General features: G+C 42.2%; 2 protein-coding genes across 2 annotated transcripts; one reads left to right on the plus strand and one right to left on the minus strand.

Moving 5' to 3' along the window:
* Window positions 1-21: 21 nt before the first annotated feature.
* Window positions 22-862, plus strand: MELLADRAFT_111463 (uncharacterized protein; the record flags this gene model as incomplete). The annotated part of the gene is made up of 2 exons (XM_007415733.1): window positions 22-405; window positions 476-862. 2 exons carry the CDS (start codon window positions 22-24, stop codon window positions 860-862), a joined length of 771 nt encoding a protein of 256 aa, XP_007415795.1.
* Window positions 863-5,610: 4,748 nt separating this feature from the next.
* On the minus strand, window positions 5,611-11,638 carry MELLADRAFT_111464 (uncharacterized protein; the record flags this gene model as incomplete). Its single annotated transcript, XM_007415735.1, has 7 exons — window positions 5,611-5,658; window positions 5,792-7,863; window positions 7,970-9,238; window positions 9,475-9,592; window positions 9,972-9,997; window positions 10,513-10,604; window positions 10,761-11,638. 7 exons carry the CDS (start codon window positions 11,636-11,638, stop codon window positions 5,611-5,613), a joined length of 4,503 nt encoding a protein of 1,500 aa, XP_007415797.1.
* Window positions 11,639-13,989: the final 2,351 nt, after the last annotated feature.

The raw sequence follows: 13,989 nt of genomic DNA on the forward strand, positions 1-13,989 counted from the left end.
ACAACTTTTTGTGTGAATAAGATGTTGCGTCACATTCAAAACCAAGTCACCAAGCATACACTCAGTGACGGTGAAGTCCTCGCGGTCGGTGGCTCAGACTCAGACTCCGATTCCTCATCGTCCGAATCATCTTCCGAATCCTGCAGTAGTGATGCTGAGTCAACTTCCGAGCCGCAAGCAGTGCCTCAATCTCTTTTGCACGTGCTTGATCATCCGCTATGCTCTCTCAGCAAGCTACTTGGTCGCAATAACGAGGATCCCGACAGTTCAGAACCAGAGGGCGAAAATGCATCTTCCGGCTCGGATGATGAAGAAGCTGGGGAAGCTGGGTTAAGTGGCTGCGTCATATGCCCCGGTAAACGGTTAAAAACAAATAATTTGGCTACACAGCATCTCAAAAGCAAAGTCAGACCGTTTCTCTTCAAGTCTGTTCTTCGAGGCAACTTACTAATCCCATACAAAACACCACCATTAGGCCCATCTCCGCAGGCTAGAGCGATATCGGGACTTCATCCACAATCCACCTCCTCATACCCTACTTTCACCTGATCCGATGGACGTGGTGGATCTTCTTGACAGTTTGACGGGGCCACCTCCTGTTTTACCACCTGGAACAAAATCTACCTCATCAAAGGGTAAACGGAAAAAAAGAGAAAAACGTCGAGCAAGGCGATTACTCTCTACTGAAAAACCATCGATGGGGAAATCCTCTGAAGTGAAAGTGGATTCTATCGCTGGGGAAGCTGCAAGATTAGCTGCTTCCACTCAACTCAAATCAAGAAATGTAAAATCGAAAAAAGCCTCAGATACAACCAAACGGAAACGGGCCCGCAAAAACGACAAACCTCAAAGTCAAGAATGAGGATCACGAGACATCAGCTCTGCATGGACTCTTCCTCTCACCTTCATACCCTGGTCAAATCCCGATACAGTCTTCAATTGTTTGCCCGTCTTCATAATGAAGTGGCAATTTAGCGAGTAGGGAGAACCTGGAACTAGGCGCGCTATGTCACATATGATCAGCCACTTACGGGATGACATGATTCAAGAAAAGTATTGCTTTAACTTCCACTTTCCCCCTGCTTTAATAGAAATTCAGACTGCATAGTGTCTGTAAGATACTGTGATAGACCTGTGGGATTTCATCAGCTGGGTAATGATCTGCATCCTGTGGGATTTGTGGAAGGCTTGAGATATCTCAAGTCTTTAAACAAGCTGTGATTCAGTGTGATCAACCTACACAGTCTTGGTCCAAAGCCTCTTATGCATCCATATTTTTTGGTCATGGGGAGCCTTTGTATTTCAGATGGCAGTGAATTTTTTTGAGAAGCATTGAAAGATGTGAACATTATTGAAGTCAGGAGTCTATGTTACATTAGCAACCATCTTACTAGACTGAGTGTAGCTGTTTGTCATTTTATCCCATTCCTTTCATTTTGTTCCATTATTATGTCATGTGTTGCATCCATTCCTAAAGTGGTGCATGATTGTCAGTGTTAACCTAAGTCTAGAGAAAATCTACCATATAAAGTGTTGCTTGTGATGATCCATAGTTGTTTTCCTCACTCAATCGTCTCTATATCTCCTTTACTTATTGTGTTCCAACCGGTGACTTATTTCTCTCATCACACTGGGAATCCACAGTCTTATGGTGCCTTATACTCATGTTATTGTGATTCTCTTCAGATCACCTGTCCTTGCTTATTGTATTATACATATACATTCTAAGGGCATGTTTGTGCAAGAAAATTCTGCCCGGAAGTTGCATTCTGCAAAATATAAAAGGTGTTTTTTGTTCCATATGTTCCATTTTTGCGTTGTGAAATTTACATCTTGTTGATTCTGATTCAAATATGCCCAAGCAAGCATGTCCTGAACTCATGTGCTCACTATACTATGTATTTGATGCAAACAATAGAAGAGAGAGTTTTGCAAAACTCTATAGGCTGTCTGGCCTTTGTACCCACATCCAACTTTGATCCTTATTTATTGTTTTTCCAATTTCATTTCATGTTTTGTGTTTTTGTGAATTTGTCTCCAGAAAACCTGTGGTAGCTATCCATAAACTTACTGATTTTTCCACCTCCACATGGGCAAGTGAGATGAGCCATACACATCTAAACATATTATGTCCACATGATTAGGATTGCTTTCAGAAATGTTGAATCCAGTTTCAAAATATACCAAAGAATAACAACTTGTATGGCTTTGATCTTATTGGCTCACAGAGATTTGACATCATAATGCCTTATCTTGAATGATGTTAACCATAGAACAATATCATTATTTTATGTTTGTGTTTACACACTTGAAAGACCACTACAGTCAAAGATCTCTAATCCAGTGCACTTGTTGGACAGCATTTGTACCAGAAAGCAGAAGTCACCAGCTTGCAGAGTCAAAAGCCCTGCTGGGAAACCAAATTGGTCAACAGAATTCTCTTATCAGTTAAAAGATGTTAGGGGAGCAGATTTCAAAGAATTGACTGTATTCAGCTTCTAAAAGTCTAGTATCATTTAGAAACCAAGCTTGTGTTTAACAATATGAAAAGAGCCCTGGATAGCACATGGAAACATCCAATTTAAGTCTGTCAATGATCTGTTGATTTTTCCCCTCATAAGACTACCTTTTTGGAGGCCTTGGATACAAATTCACCAGTAATACACAGTAATGTTGAGTTCATCTCACAGTTTCAATACCTGCTACATTGGTAACATGCTTCTTTTCCTTTTTTCCTCCTTGATATGCCACTTGTACAGAATTGATACTTTCATTGGCATATCTCACCAGTATGTTTTTTCACAAATCTGACCATTTTCTTCCAACAGTTCCATAGGAGCCTTCCTGGGCCATGATGAATGGAAGAATACGTGGTAGAACTGTAGGCACACCACACAACTGTCTCGTGAGCTGCTGCTACTTCTTTTGCATGCACGTGTACATCCAGAATGCTGGGCACCCTGATGCATCTGTTTGTTGATCTCAGAGTGTGTCTCTCACCCCCTGTGCAGGTGCAACACACCAATTTTTTTAACACTTCAATTCATGTCTGCATATCCCCTTTCCAATGACATCATGTTGAAAAGAAATTGAACAAAATAACTTAACTTGAAGTGCTCTGGCCATGTGGCCCCCATCATATTGATATCCTTGTAGCACATCAACATACACACCTGGAGGGTTTTGAAACATATACAGTCAAACCCGCACAATTGCATACCGGTGCAACTGCATAATCTGCCATCTTGCATAGATGAGGACTTCCCCCAACTCAGTGTGGGCTAAGAGTCAAGTTTATTGCATAATTATGTCAAAAATGATAATGCATAGTTTAAACTTCAAAAAAACAGGTCTTGAAAACCTACAGTGGGTAAACCTGAGTATGTGTTCCAAGCCAGTCCGCATAGAGTTTTGGGTCCAAAAGCTTTGAGAAAATTTAACCAATTTTTCTGCTTTTTTTGGTGGGAAAGTAAGGTTGCAGGGTGGTGCTAGGTTGCAATTTTTTTATTTTTTTTAAAAAATAAAGTAAATTTGGAGGTTATTTGCCACTGGAGCCAGCATACTCATTAAATTATAGGCCTAGTGCGTCGCTAAGTAGCTAGCTAGGTACTGAATTGAGGCCTAGGTCAGAAAATCCAAAACCCTAAAAGAGTAAAATCATATTTTTGTCTCCAAAACCATATCCCTAGATTCATCAAAGTAATGCATTTTCAATGGTCTGGGTGCCAGTCTCAAACATTCAAATTGAGTGCTTCAATATTGACCCAAAAGGTGAAATTTGATTTTGCAGGGCAGGTTGGAACACATACTTGGGTTTACCCACTATACTTGCATAGCTTTTAGCCCAAATACAGGATAAGAATGCACTTAATGATACATAAACCTTGAGCCCTAAGTCTTAAAGCCCAACCCTAGCCTGTGAAAATGCATAACTTCATGCATTTTGACATAGCCTGTATTTTACCTCACTTTGTATAACCTGTGAGATTCCATAGGCCAGATGTTCCCCCCAAATTATGCAATTGAACAGGTTTGGTTGTATGAAAGTATCTTGGATGGATTCAGACTGAGAATGTTGTTGATAACCCTTTGTGAATGATCATTTGGTGATATGATTGGCAGGATCCTTTGTCAGCAGCTAGGGTCTTTTGAGTTTCAATCAAAAATCCTTTGTGTGTGTAGGTTGATGTGCTACAAGGATAAAGAAATGGGGTCTAGGAGCCTCAGGAATAGTAAGTACTTGCAGGATGATTTGCAAGAAGACACTGTGGCCTTCATTGATCCTGTATGCAGGATGCATGTCAAAGCACTGTAAATCATGGGTTGGGTCAAGGATTGAAACAAAAGAATTGTGTACCTTATTCATCTCTTTCCAATCAATTATTTATCAAATAGGAAGATCACCTGATCTTAGAAGCCTGAGATTGGCAAGGCACTCCGTGTCCACACCAGCCTGTGTTGCATCAAAGCTGGTGCATATCATAATGCATAAATTCATCCTAACTCAACCCAATATATTGGTTCTTCATATCATCAAGTTGAAATACAATCAAAACCTATATCTAGTAGCTTGTGATCTTAGGATTGGTTTTACTACAACTTACTACAAACCTCATGCAAAACATCTCACATTTCTATCAATGATGTAAGAACATTGTGAAAATTAGCCATTACCAAAGCAGACACTGGCCTTTGTTGGCCTTGCCAAAGGATTTTCTACATCTCTGGAAAGTAAGGAATTATTAAACTTTTCAAATCTGCATCCAAGCAATGTACAGCCCTTTTTACTATCAAGATCTGAAGTTACAATTGACTGGCAAGTCTATTGCAGCCTGGTGCAATCATGGTCCAGTATCATAACATAAAGAAAACCTCATTTCCAGGAGTATACAAATATCAAGCTTTTGTCATCTAGCCTTTGAACATCTTGCTATACTAGCCATGTTCAAACCTTACCCAGTTGACACAAAAACCTGGTACGCCCAGTTATGTTTTTAGTGGCAACTTTGTGTATCTATTGACAGCTTCCAACCAAAAATTTGACTAGGTGTACCAGGTTTTTGTGCAACCCAGTCTGGTTTGAAAGATTGAACAATACTCTTAATGGCTACATTGATTTCCAAGTGGAGTAAGTTTCCACACTAAGCCACCAAGAAGATCAAACCTACCCATAAACAGTTCTTTCCCTGGCTCTACCCAACAAATCACCCATTAAATTTACTTACCTCTACCTCCATTAATCAAACTCTCACAACTCTACAATCAAATCTTTAAAAAACAGACCTGAAAGACCAAAAAAATGCCACATGCTTCAAATAAGTATTGTTCATCAAATATAATCACAAAGCAAAAAAAAAATCACAAAACAGAAAACATATATATCATACAACATCTTCATATCAAAAAATAATGAATAAATTCAAACTCAAAGTTCTTAATAAAAATAAAGACAAAAATGTAAATCAACAATGCCACGGGTTGTAAGAGATTCAAAAAAGACGGAGAGAAAAAAACCAAATCAAATCAAAAATTGCTAATGCTTCTTTCATTAGCATTGTGAGATGGATGATAAAATTATGCTTCAGATGAACAGAAATCTGTCAAATTCATCTAACTTTCGGGCCCCTCCCATTGACCGCTGCGGTCTTCAAAGTGATACTATTCACAAAAGTATGTCCATAGTTACGATTTCTTTCAAGAGCCAGGTCTCATGTAAGCATCCTGAAAACACGAATCAGTCAGTCAACTATCCTGGGTCTTGTTCGAAATAAATGAATTTAAATGGGCTAACCTGTTCTTCCGCCAGCATATCTGCCATTCGGTCCTGCTGAGGCGGGCCACTGCTCCACCTTGAACTATGTCTAGTTGACCCACTTGCGCCTGCTGAATTGGCCTCGTGTATCATGGCATCCACAATCTCAGCTCCGAGACTTGCGGCGGCTCTGCGGCTTCTAGTACCTTGCTGTGAAGTTGAGGTTCGCTGCGTGGTATTGGTGGTCTGACGTCTTCTTCTTCGTCTTCTGGGCAGTGTGATGAATTTGGGCAACGGCCTTACATCCAAATCTAGGGAAACGTTGGTGGCAGCTTGTAGGGCTTCGATCAAATCAATCACACCGCGATCATCTCTAGCTTGGAGTAGAAACTGTTCGCCTTCAGCCCGCACCCTCACTACATTCTTTCGTTTCAGGTAATCAGCTGCAAGTCCCGACTCAGCATTTTGTAACGTATAGACTCGTAAAAGACTGTTGTGCTGAGTGGGTACCTTGGCGAGGGCAGCTTCCTTCAAGGAACCTGACGGAGCAGACTCATATCGGCCTTTGTGGAAATGAAGAGGGAGCGGGTTTGAAGGTGTCGATATAGGTTCATGACGAGGAGCAGAGAGGTAAACATCTCCTTCGCCAGATACAGGTTGAGCGTGTGGGTCGGTTTTGTAAATCCGGATCATGGTACCATGCAAGATCACATATTGTCGTTTCCAGGCTCGGTCCTTGGCTTGAATTCCTGGTGAGCGGAATTCCATCTTACGTGGCATCCATCCTTCCAGATGTACCAAACAGGTATAATTCGGTAAGCCTTCTCGACCTTCTTCCTCACGTGGTAAAATCACTTGCTGTACTCCTCCCGGGGTTTGATAGATCTGCTGATAGGGTGGAGGATCTAGTGTGGAAGGCCTCATTTCGTACATTGATTGCCGACGAGCGACGCGACGAAGTGACGGTGAAGAAGTAGAAGGGGCAAGGCCACTGCCAGATTTGGAGGGAGGTAGTGGTGCATCTACAACACTACTGGAGCTGGGGAGCTGAGGAGAGGCGATAGAGACGCGCGAGACACTTGGACGCCTGCTTTCGACGGTCAGTAGTGCACGGACAGTGGTTGAGGTAGGAAGCTGAGTTGTAGTAATGGAAGAACTGAGAGAGAGTATACTTGCAGGAGGAGGAATAGCAAGGGCTTGGAAGTCCAAGACAGACTGGCTTCGACGAGACGCAAGAGAAGGCCGACGAGAGTCGTGTTGACTGACTGGACTCTGGACAATGGATGCGAGGGATGGAGACATCAGAATCATCCTCGCACGATCACCAGGTGTTTGGGTAGGCAGAGACATTGCTAATGGCGAGATTGGTCTGACGTCAAAATATGAAGACGGCGAGGGGATCTGATTTGAACTATTGGGCGAAGTGATTGCATTGCCAACTGAACGAGCAAAAAGAGAGGTTGTTGGAGGTGATCTGCCATCGAAGGTCACCCAGTCTTGAAGTCTGACGGGTAACGTATCCGCAGATGTTGGAACAGGAAAAGAGCTCATAGGCATAGTGATTGTCTGATCTGCTGCCGGGTTTGGGTGCTCCTCATCATCGAATGTATCTTCATCATCATCGGTCTCATCATCATCTTCTTCCGGATCAGGTGTGGCAGCAGGCGCATCATCGCCTGATTCATGATCGGCACTGCTTGATTCAGGGTCCGCACTGGAGTCAGATATGTTGGATAATTGTCTAACACCGGGTATCAGCGTCGCTGGAGAGAGGCAATATGAGTCAAGTCGTGGTAAGGTACGTAGTCTCGAGGGCAGCGGGCGCCGCGGGGGTGGTAGAGTCACAACGGGAAGACTAGCACTACTTGTGCTTTCTCTGAGTTGGTTGCTTGGCGAAGGCGAGGAAGGTGGTTTTGATGAGTGACAAAGGGTTGGGCTTGCAGCTGGTGGAGATGTACGTGAAAAAGAAATGGGACACTGTGTGATGATTGGAGGTGTCCGAGGGGGTGAAGTGGAGATATACTGAATCCTAACGGCAAGGGGTGTTTCTTCTGATGAAGCAATAGACGAGCTAGATGAAGCTGGCTGAAGCAGCGGAGATTGGGGATAGACTACGTGCAATGCGTAACGTGAGAAACCAAATGATTCAGTGTACAGTCCATAGAAATGCCTTGAAGATAAGAACAAGGTTGAGCTCATGAAAAAACGTCTACATACGATTGGAGTGAGATAGAGGATCAGATGGGAGCGCGTCCTCGTCGCGCTTGCTGTTGGAGTCATGAAGCAGGTCATTGGGATTTGACTGGTCAAGTTTGAGAGTAGCCGCTTGATCAGCTTCAGAAGAGTGACCTTGAGATGAGGATGATGAGTGAGATATGATAAAGGTGGATAAGTGCGATTCATTTCCGGTGGCGTGCTGGATATCACGTGAATGTGGATGGTTGATCGGTTGAGATTCAGAAGGAGGCGAAGACAGCGCAGGAGGGTTCGGACTTGGAAGTCGAGAAGTTGGTCTGCTAGATGGAGCCCGAGATGAATCTGGTGAAGAATCTGAAGTAGAGTTCTCTCGAGATAGTAGAGTGAGATCGATTTGAGGAGTAGGTCCAGGTGAGGGTTGCAGTCTTGTTTCAGCATGAAGACTGGACCGAGAGTTATCCCATGGTAAATTGTTATTCGCGGGGTCAGATATCTTGCGATTTGAATTTGATTTGTTGGTAGAGGTTTGTTCAGACGAGTTGCGAGAGCCTTGGTGGTTAAGCTCGTGACTGCGGCCTCTGAGTCTGACTTTGGCCATTGCTGCCCCCAGTTTGGCGAAATCCATACTAGATCTGCGTTCCCGAGTTTGAAAAGCTGGTTTAGGTGGTAATAAAGTTGCTTCGTGAGTAGACTGAGAGGTATTTGAAGTCGAAGTCTGATTCGTAGAATGTCGATGTTGTTGTTGATCGTCAGATTGAGTGAGAGATTTTGATGAAAGGTGAGTGAGATGAGATGGAAGTGGAGGGATTGGTGGAGCAATTGAAGTAGGACTCGGGGTGATAGGATCTGAAGGGGCAGAAGAGGAAGAAGAAACGCGACGACGACGAAAGGGAAAAGAAGGAACACGAGAATGAGAGATGAAAGGCATGTTTTGATTTGGATGAGAATATAAAGTGTTTGCTTGATGATTGAAAGGAGATGAAGGTGGAGTATAAAGGGAAGGATAGTGGTGAAATGGTGAGCTTGATGTCGTTGGAGTGTTGACTGAGATTGGTGGTGATATGACTGAAGTTGATGTGTTAGAGAGTGATGATGAAGATTGAGTTGAAGGAGAATCTAACTGACTTGGAATCTTAGTGGTAATGTTAGTATTAGTGGTACTAGTATTGATAGTCAGATTATTAGTATTATGAAGATGATTATGATGATTAATGAGATGGTGATGATGTGAAAATGAGAAATTCAAAATTAATGGTTGTGGTGGTTGAGGCGAAGAAAAAGTTGTCGAAGCTAGCGATGATTGAAAAATTAAAAAAAAAATTACACCAAAGTTTAAATTTATTCGATGGAGTGAATGGTAAACAAATACAATTGTCAAAGTGGGTGAACACGGTTTTTTGGAAAGCATGATCCGAAATGACATGTCAGTAAAGACCATTAAAGCGAATCTCAATCTAAACCGATTGACAAACTATCCTTTTCAAGATCTTGGAATAGAAGTGAAGAGAGTATGAATCTTGACTTACATGACTCAAGAGTGTTCTTGTTCTTCCTAGTTGGTTTAATCGTCTCGGTCGTGGTGGTCGTTAAATTCGAAGTGATAGCAGGTAAACTAGTCTTGATATTTTGATTTGAAGTTGAAATCTAAGATAAGATAACAATTGACAAATCAAAGGAAATCGAATAAAAGATAAAAGGTAAAGTTCAGTTTGAAATCAAAAACCAATCATAGATATGATAGAGTGTCTTTTAAAATTTAAAGACTATGAGAACATAACCCTAAAATCAGAAAAAAGGAAAGCAGACAATTTGATCGAATTGATCTTAATGAAATAAATCGAAAATACAAATTGAACCTCAAATGGTGACACTCATGATACGATCATCAAGAGGTGATAACATTCAAAAGTTGATGATAAGGTAAAATGAGATAGAACTTCAAATTGGATCACATTCACTGTCACTACAATCTAAGAAATCTCATGAGGAGCTTGGCTATAGAAATTTAAAAACTATCGCTCACCTGTGATTCATGACCAGTAAGTGAAGCTAAAAAAAAGACCAAATCGAATGTCCTTCAGTCAGTTTCTAATCCACAGCCTTTCAATCTTTCTTCAACCGTTGTTTACTACAACTGCAGCTTGTTCATAACAAATCATCATTGACTGGTTATTTTATCCTCAAGTAGAGCTCATCCGAGGATATATACTCTTTTGGTCTCTCTCTACATGCTACAGGAAATCTGCACCGCAATCTTCTGATACGTTGAATTGGACTTCCCCACAAGCCGGCCGCGGCCATCAAAGTATGAAATATCAAATGAACAGCAAAAAAAGAAAAAACCCGAGCCAAGGTGAAGGCAAGCAGCATGGTGATCATCATCATCATTCGATTTCAATTAGTCATCAGATCTGATCAGATTTCCTAATCTCACTCCTCTCTCCTACCTAGGTTCTTATGCCTCCACATCTTGCTTTTGGGAAGCACGAAAAAAAAACATTGATTTTCCCAAAAAGAAGAAAACTTTGATCATCATTTCAAAAAAAAATTGGTTAAAAACTTACCATTTCTTCCATTCATATCGATTGAAGATGATGTTGAAGATGATTCGATTCGATTTGGTCGTGGGGTTGATTTATTCAAACTTAACTTGTTTCTATAATCGAATGTATAATTTTAAAGTATTCAAAGTCACATGTAAACAAAAATCAAACAATCATCATAAATCAAATCTTGCTTCTTTAGAAAACCTTCTGGTTATGATCACAACCTAAAAAGTTCATGATTAATCGCATTAGAAATATACACAAACCTTAGAAGGGAAGGTGAAGGTGCTCTTGTAATTATCGTTCCAAATCTATTGATATCTCGGGTATTATCATCACCCTGGCTCGTCGAGGGTCGTGGTGCAGCAGATGATCTTGGGAAGTTTGTTCGTTTAGGTGATAAGAGGCTATGAACCCTATCTCCAAAACTGTGACGTGATTCGGACTCGGTTGAGCTAATTGGGTCACCAGAGCGGATTGAAGATTGGGTATGGCACATTGAAGTCCTTCTTGAAGTACTTCTCATTGAATGTGTTGCTGACCATGACATTGGTCTGATTTTACGACTCGGTGCAATCGTCAATCTAGGAAGGGTCGCAAACGGAAGACGAGAAGAGGGAGGAGTGGGAGCAGGGCTAGGTGAAGTTCCACAACTGCTTGTGGATTCCATTCGACTTTCTGGAATCGTACCCATAGAACTATGTAATCGATCTGTTGAGAGTCTAGAATGATTGGTTTGATCTGGACTTGAGTTTCTATCTTGAGGAGATGATAAACCATCAGCACCTTCATATCTAACTTTTTGTCGATTCCTATCTGCTTTAGGTGAAATAGAAGATCGTAATCGAGAACGTAAAGAACGTCCAAGTTCGTTTGATCGATTTGGTGATTCAGAAGATGAATGTCTAGCAGCCTGTTGACGATTATCAATCAATCTATATTGATGAGGTTCATAAATATCCGTAGAAAAGAGCCATTCTTTAGGGATTTGAGGTAAATCAGGTGGACTTTCTTCATATCTTGGATCCCAATCTGGTGGTGCGATTTTAGAAGTTTCTGAAAATTCTAAACTAATGTTGGATACAGTACTAGGGATTCTTGTTCCCCCAGAGCTTGTTGAGGCTGGATTCAAATGGGCGGTCATGAGTTTATCGATGGATGAGTCTTAAGAAAGAATTTGTATAGTGAAAATTGGTGAGAAAGTAAAAGTTTTGACGAGGAGGATGAAGGAAGTTGATATTTTGAGAGAATCTGATGATCAAACTCAGTCTGTTCTTTAAGTTTCACTGTATCTGACTGTACAATGAAGCCTTTGCCCTTCACGCTCTTTCACACTTTAGTGCGCTCTATTAAAAAAATATGAGTCGGACCATACGCAGAAATTCATTCACAGAAAAAGTCGAAATCCTAAATGAAGATCAAAATGATATATGTATGTATCGGAAGGTCAGAGTCTGGAAGGTCAGAGTCTGAAAGGTCGAAGTCGTTGAACCCCTTGATGCCAAGAAGAATTCTCTTCAAGTTATTGAATGCGATCCGTTCAAAAATTCAAGGCCGGCCGTGTTACCCTCGCCTGCAAGCTGATCAGACTTTCCAGTCCCCTTTATTTGATCCGAGGACGGACGACAAAGATGTGTTGAAAAACGTAAAGGCCGTGGAACCCCAAATTAGTGTTGACCGCTAGGCTGGCTTTTGTGTCAAATACGTGTACTGTAGAAGGTAAGCAAAGTGAACGTAAACAACCAAAAGGGCGGAGTTGAATAGATAAGTTCAACTTTGAAAGAAAAACAGGAAGGCGTCCTACTATAAGCTGCAGGCTGTCAAGTGTGAAATTGCGGACACGTTGATCAGTTCACGACGATGCTTTGAATGAGTTTGAATGAGAAGAATTGAAACCTTGTTCGATTGTACTAGTCTTGGCAAACAACCCTTGGATAACAATCAGATGCTGGAAACCCCGGAGAGAGTCGCTGTGATCGTGATACATAAATTGATCGTGATCTCAAATAGTGAAGGCAATGAAGTTTAAACTCAGAAGGAAAGTTTTAACATGCCACACAAGTTCACAACGCTTCCTGAAAATCGACTGGGCTTTGGTTTGGTCCCGACTCCCAATCATCAAAACTGATTGTACGATCAATCAAATCTTAGAGGTCTTGGACGTTGACCGGAATTCCGATTCCTTAACTCTCTCGAATTGAGTTCTCCTTAACAAAATTCAATATCGAGTTACAAGACCATGATTTCTACGAGTAGGTGAGAAAGTGGAGAAAAGGATTCAAAAGACCAAGAGTTGAGTCAAGAATCAGAATGGACCCTATCGAATTCACCTGCACTGGTGTGGGTTTCGAAGTTTTCAATTTTGCATCCCAGTGCACAAAAATTGTTTCCGCCCATGCAGCTAATTATCATTGGCGTTGTAGGGAGACTAAACATAGACAATTTAGCACAAGATCAGCTTTGCCTCCTTCAGATAACTTGAGGTCGACGCCTACGAAGAAGTCAGCCTGAGCCCCGACCCGAAAAACGCGGGTAATGGCCATCCCGCACCCCGAACCGATAGACAATGAGCCATCCCGCACCCGAACCGTACCCCGAACCGAAGAAAACCCGGCTCCCAAGACGTACCCCGCGCCCGAACCCGACTACTCGACGGGGCCCAAAAGTATTCGGGGCCCCGACGGGGCGCCCGCGGATGCCCGCGGGCATCCGCGGGCGCCCGGCCCAAAGTCTACCTTCCGACCTCGGAAGTTAGACTTTGATCCTTCTTCAAACCCTCAACCACCCACTCCCCATCGATCCTATGCAACATGGCTCAAACTGAGCCACGTGTTGCATCTCAAGCCTCCACTCGCGCTTCCACCCCAGCTACCTCGAGTCGTCCAGATACCACCGATGCCGACGATGGCGACACCTCATCAGTGGCCACACAAACCGTCAAACGCAAGCGTTCGAGCTACGTTTGGACTCACTTTGTCAAGATCCCAGGTGCTAAAAGAGGAGACGGCTTTAATCGTTGTGAAGTTATCGATCCGAAGACTGGCAAAAGCTGTGGCCTGAAATTGAAAGAAGACTCGACCGGAAGTACCAAGTCGATGAGTAATCACTTGAAGTCTCAACATAAACTATTCGAGGATGGTCCAGCACCAAAGAAGCAACTGAGTGTTATTGGACACTTCAAGCAAAGCACTATAGGTGAACAGGTGAGGTTTTTCATTCGATATCATCACTTCATCTTCACATTATTCAAACTCGTTTCTCTCTTTCTTTACTTTGTACTTACAGGAAACCCTCAACGTGGAGACTCTCAAGACCTTGATCGCCTATTTCCTCGCCGACTGTGATCTTCCATATGCAATTGTCAACCAAAAGTCATTCAAGGACCTCCTTCTACTCATAAACCCTCAAACTAGGGGAATGCTTGTGCAACGACACGCGATAGCTCAGCACTGTACTAAAGTATATACACACTATGAGAAATTCATCAAGTCTACG

This window comes from Melampsora larici-populina (genome assembly GCF_000204055.1).
Source record: "Melampsora larici-populina 98AG31 unplaced genomic scaffold MELLAscaffold_53, whole genome shotgun sequence".
Lineage (NCBI taxonomy): Eukaryota > Fungi > Basidiomycota > Pucciniomycetes > Pucciniales > Melampsoraceae > Melampsora > Melampsora laricis-populina.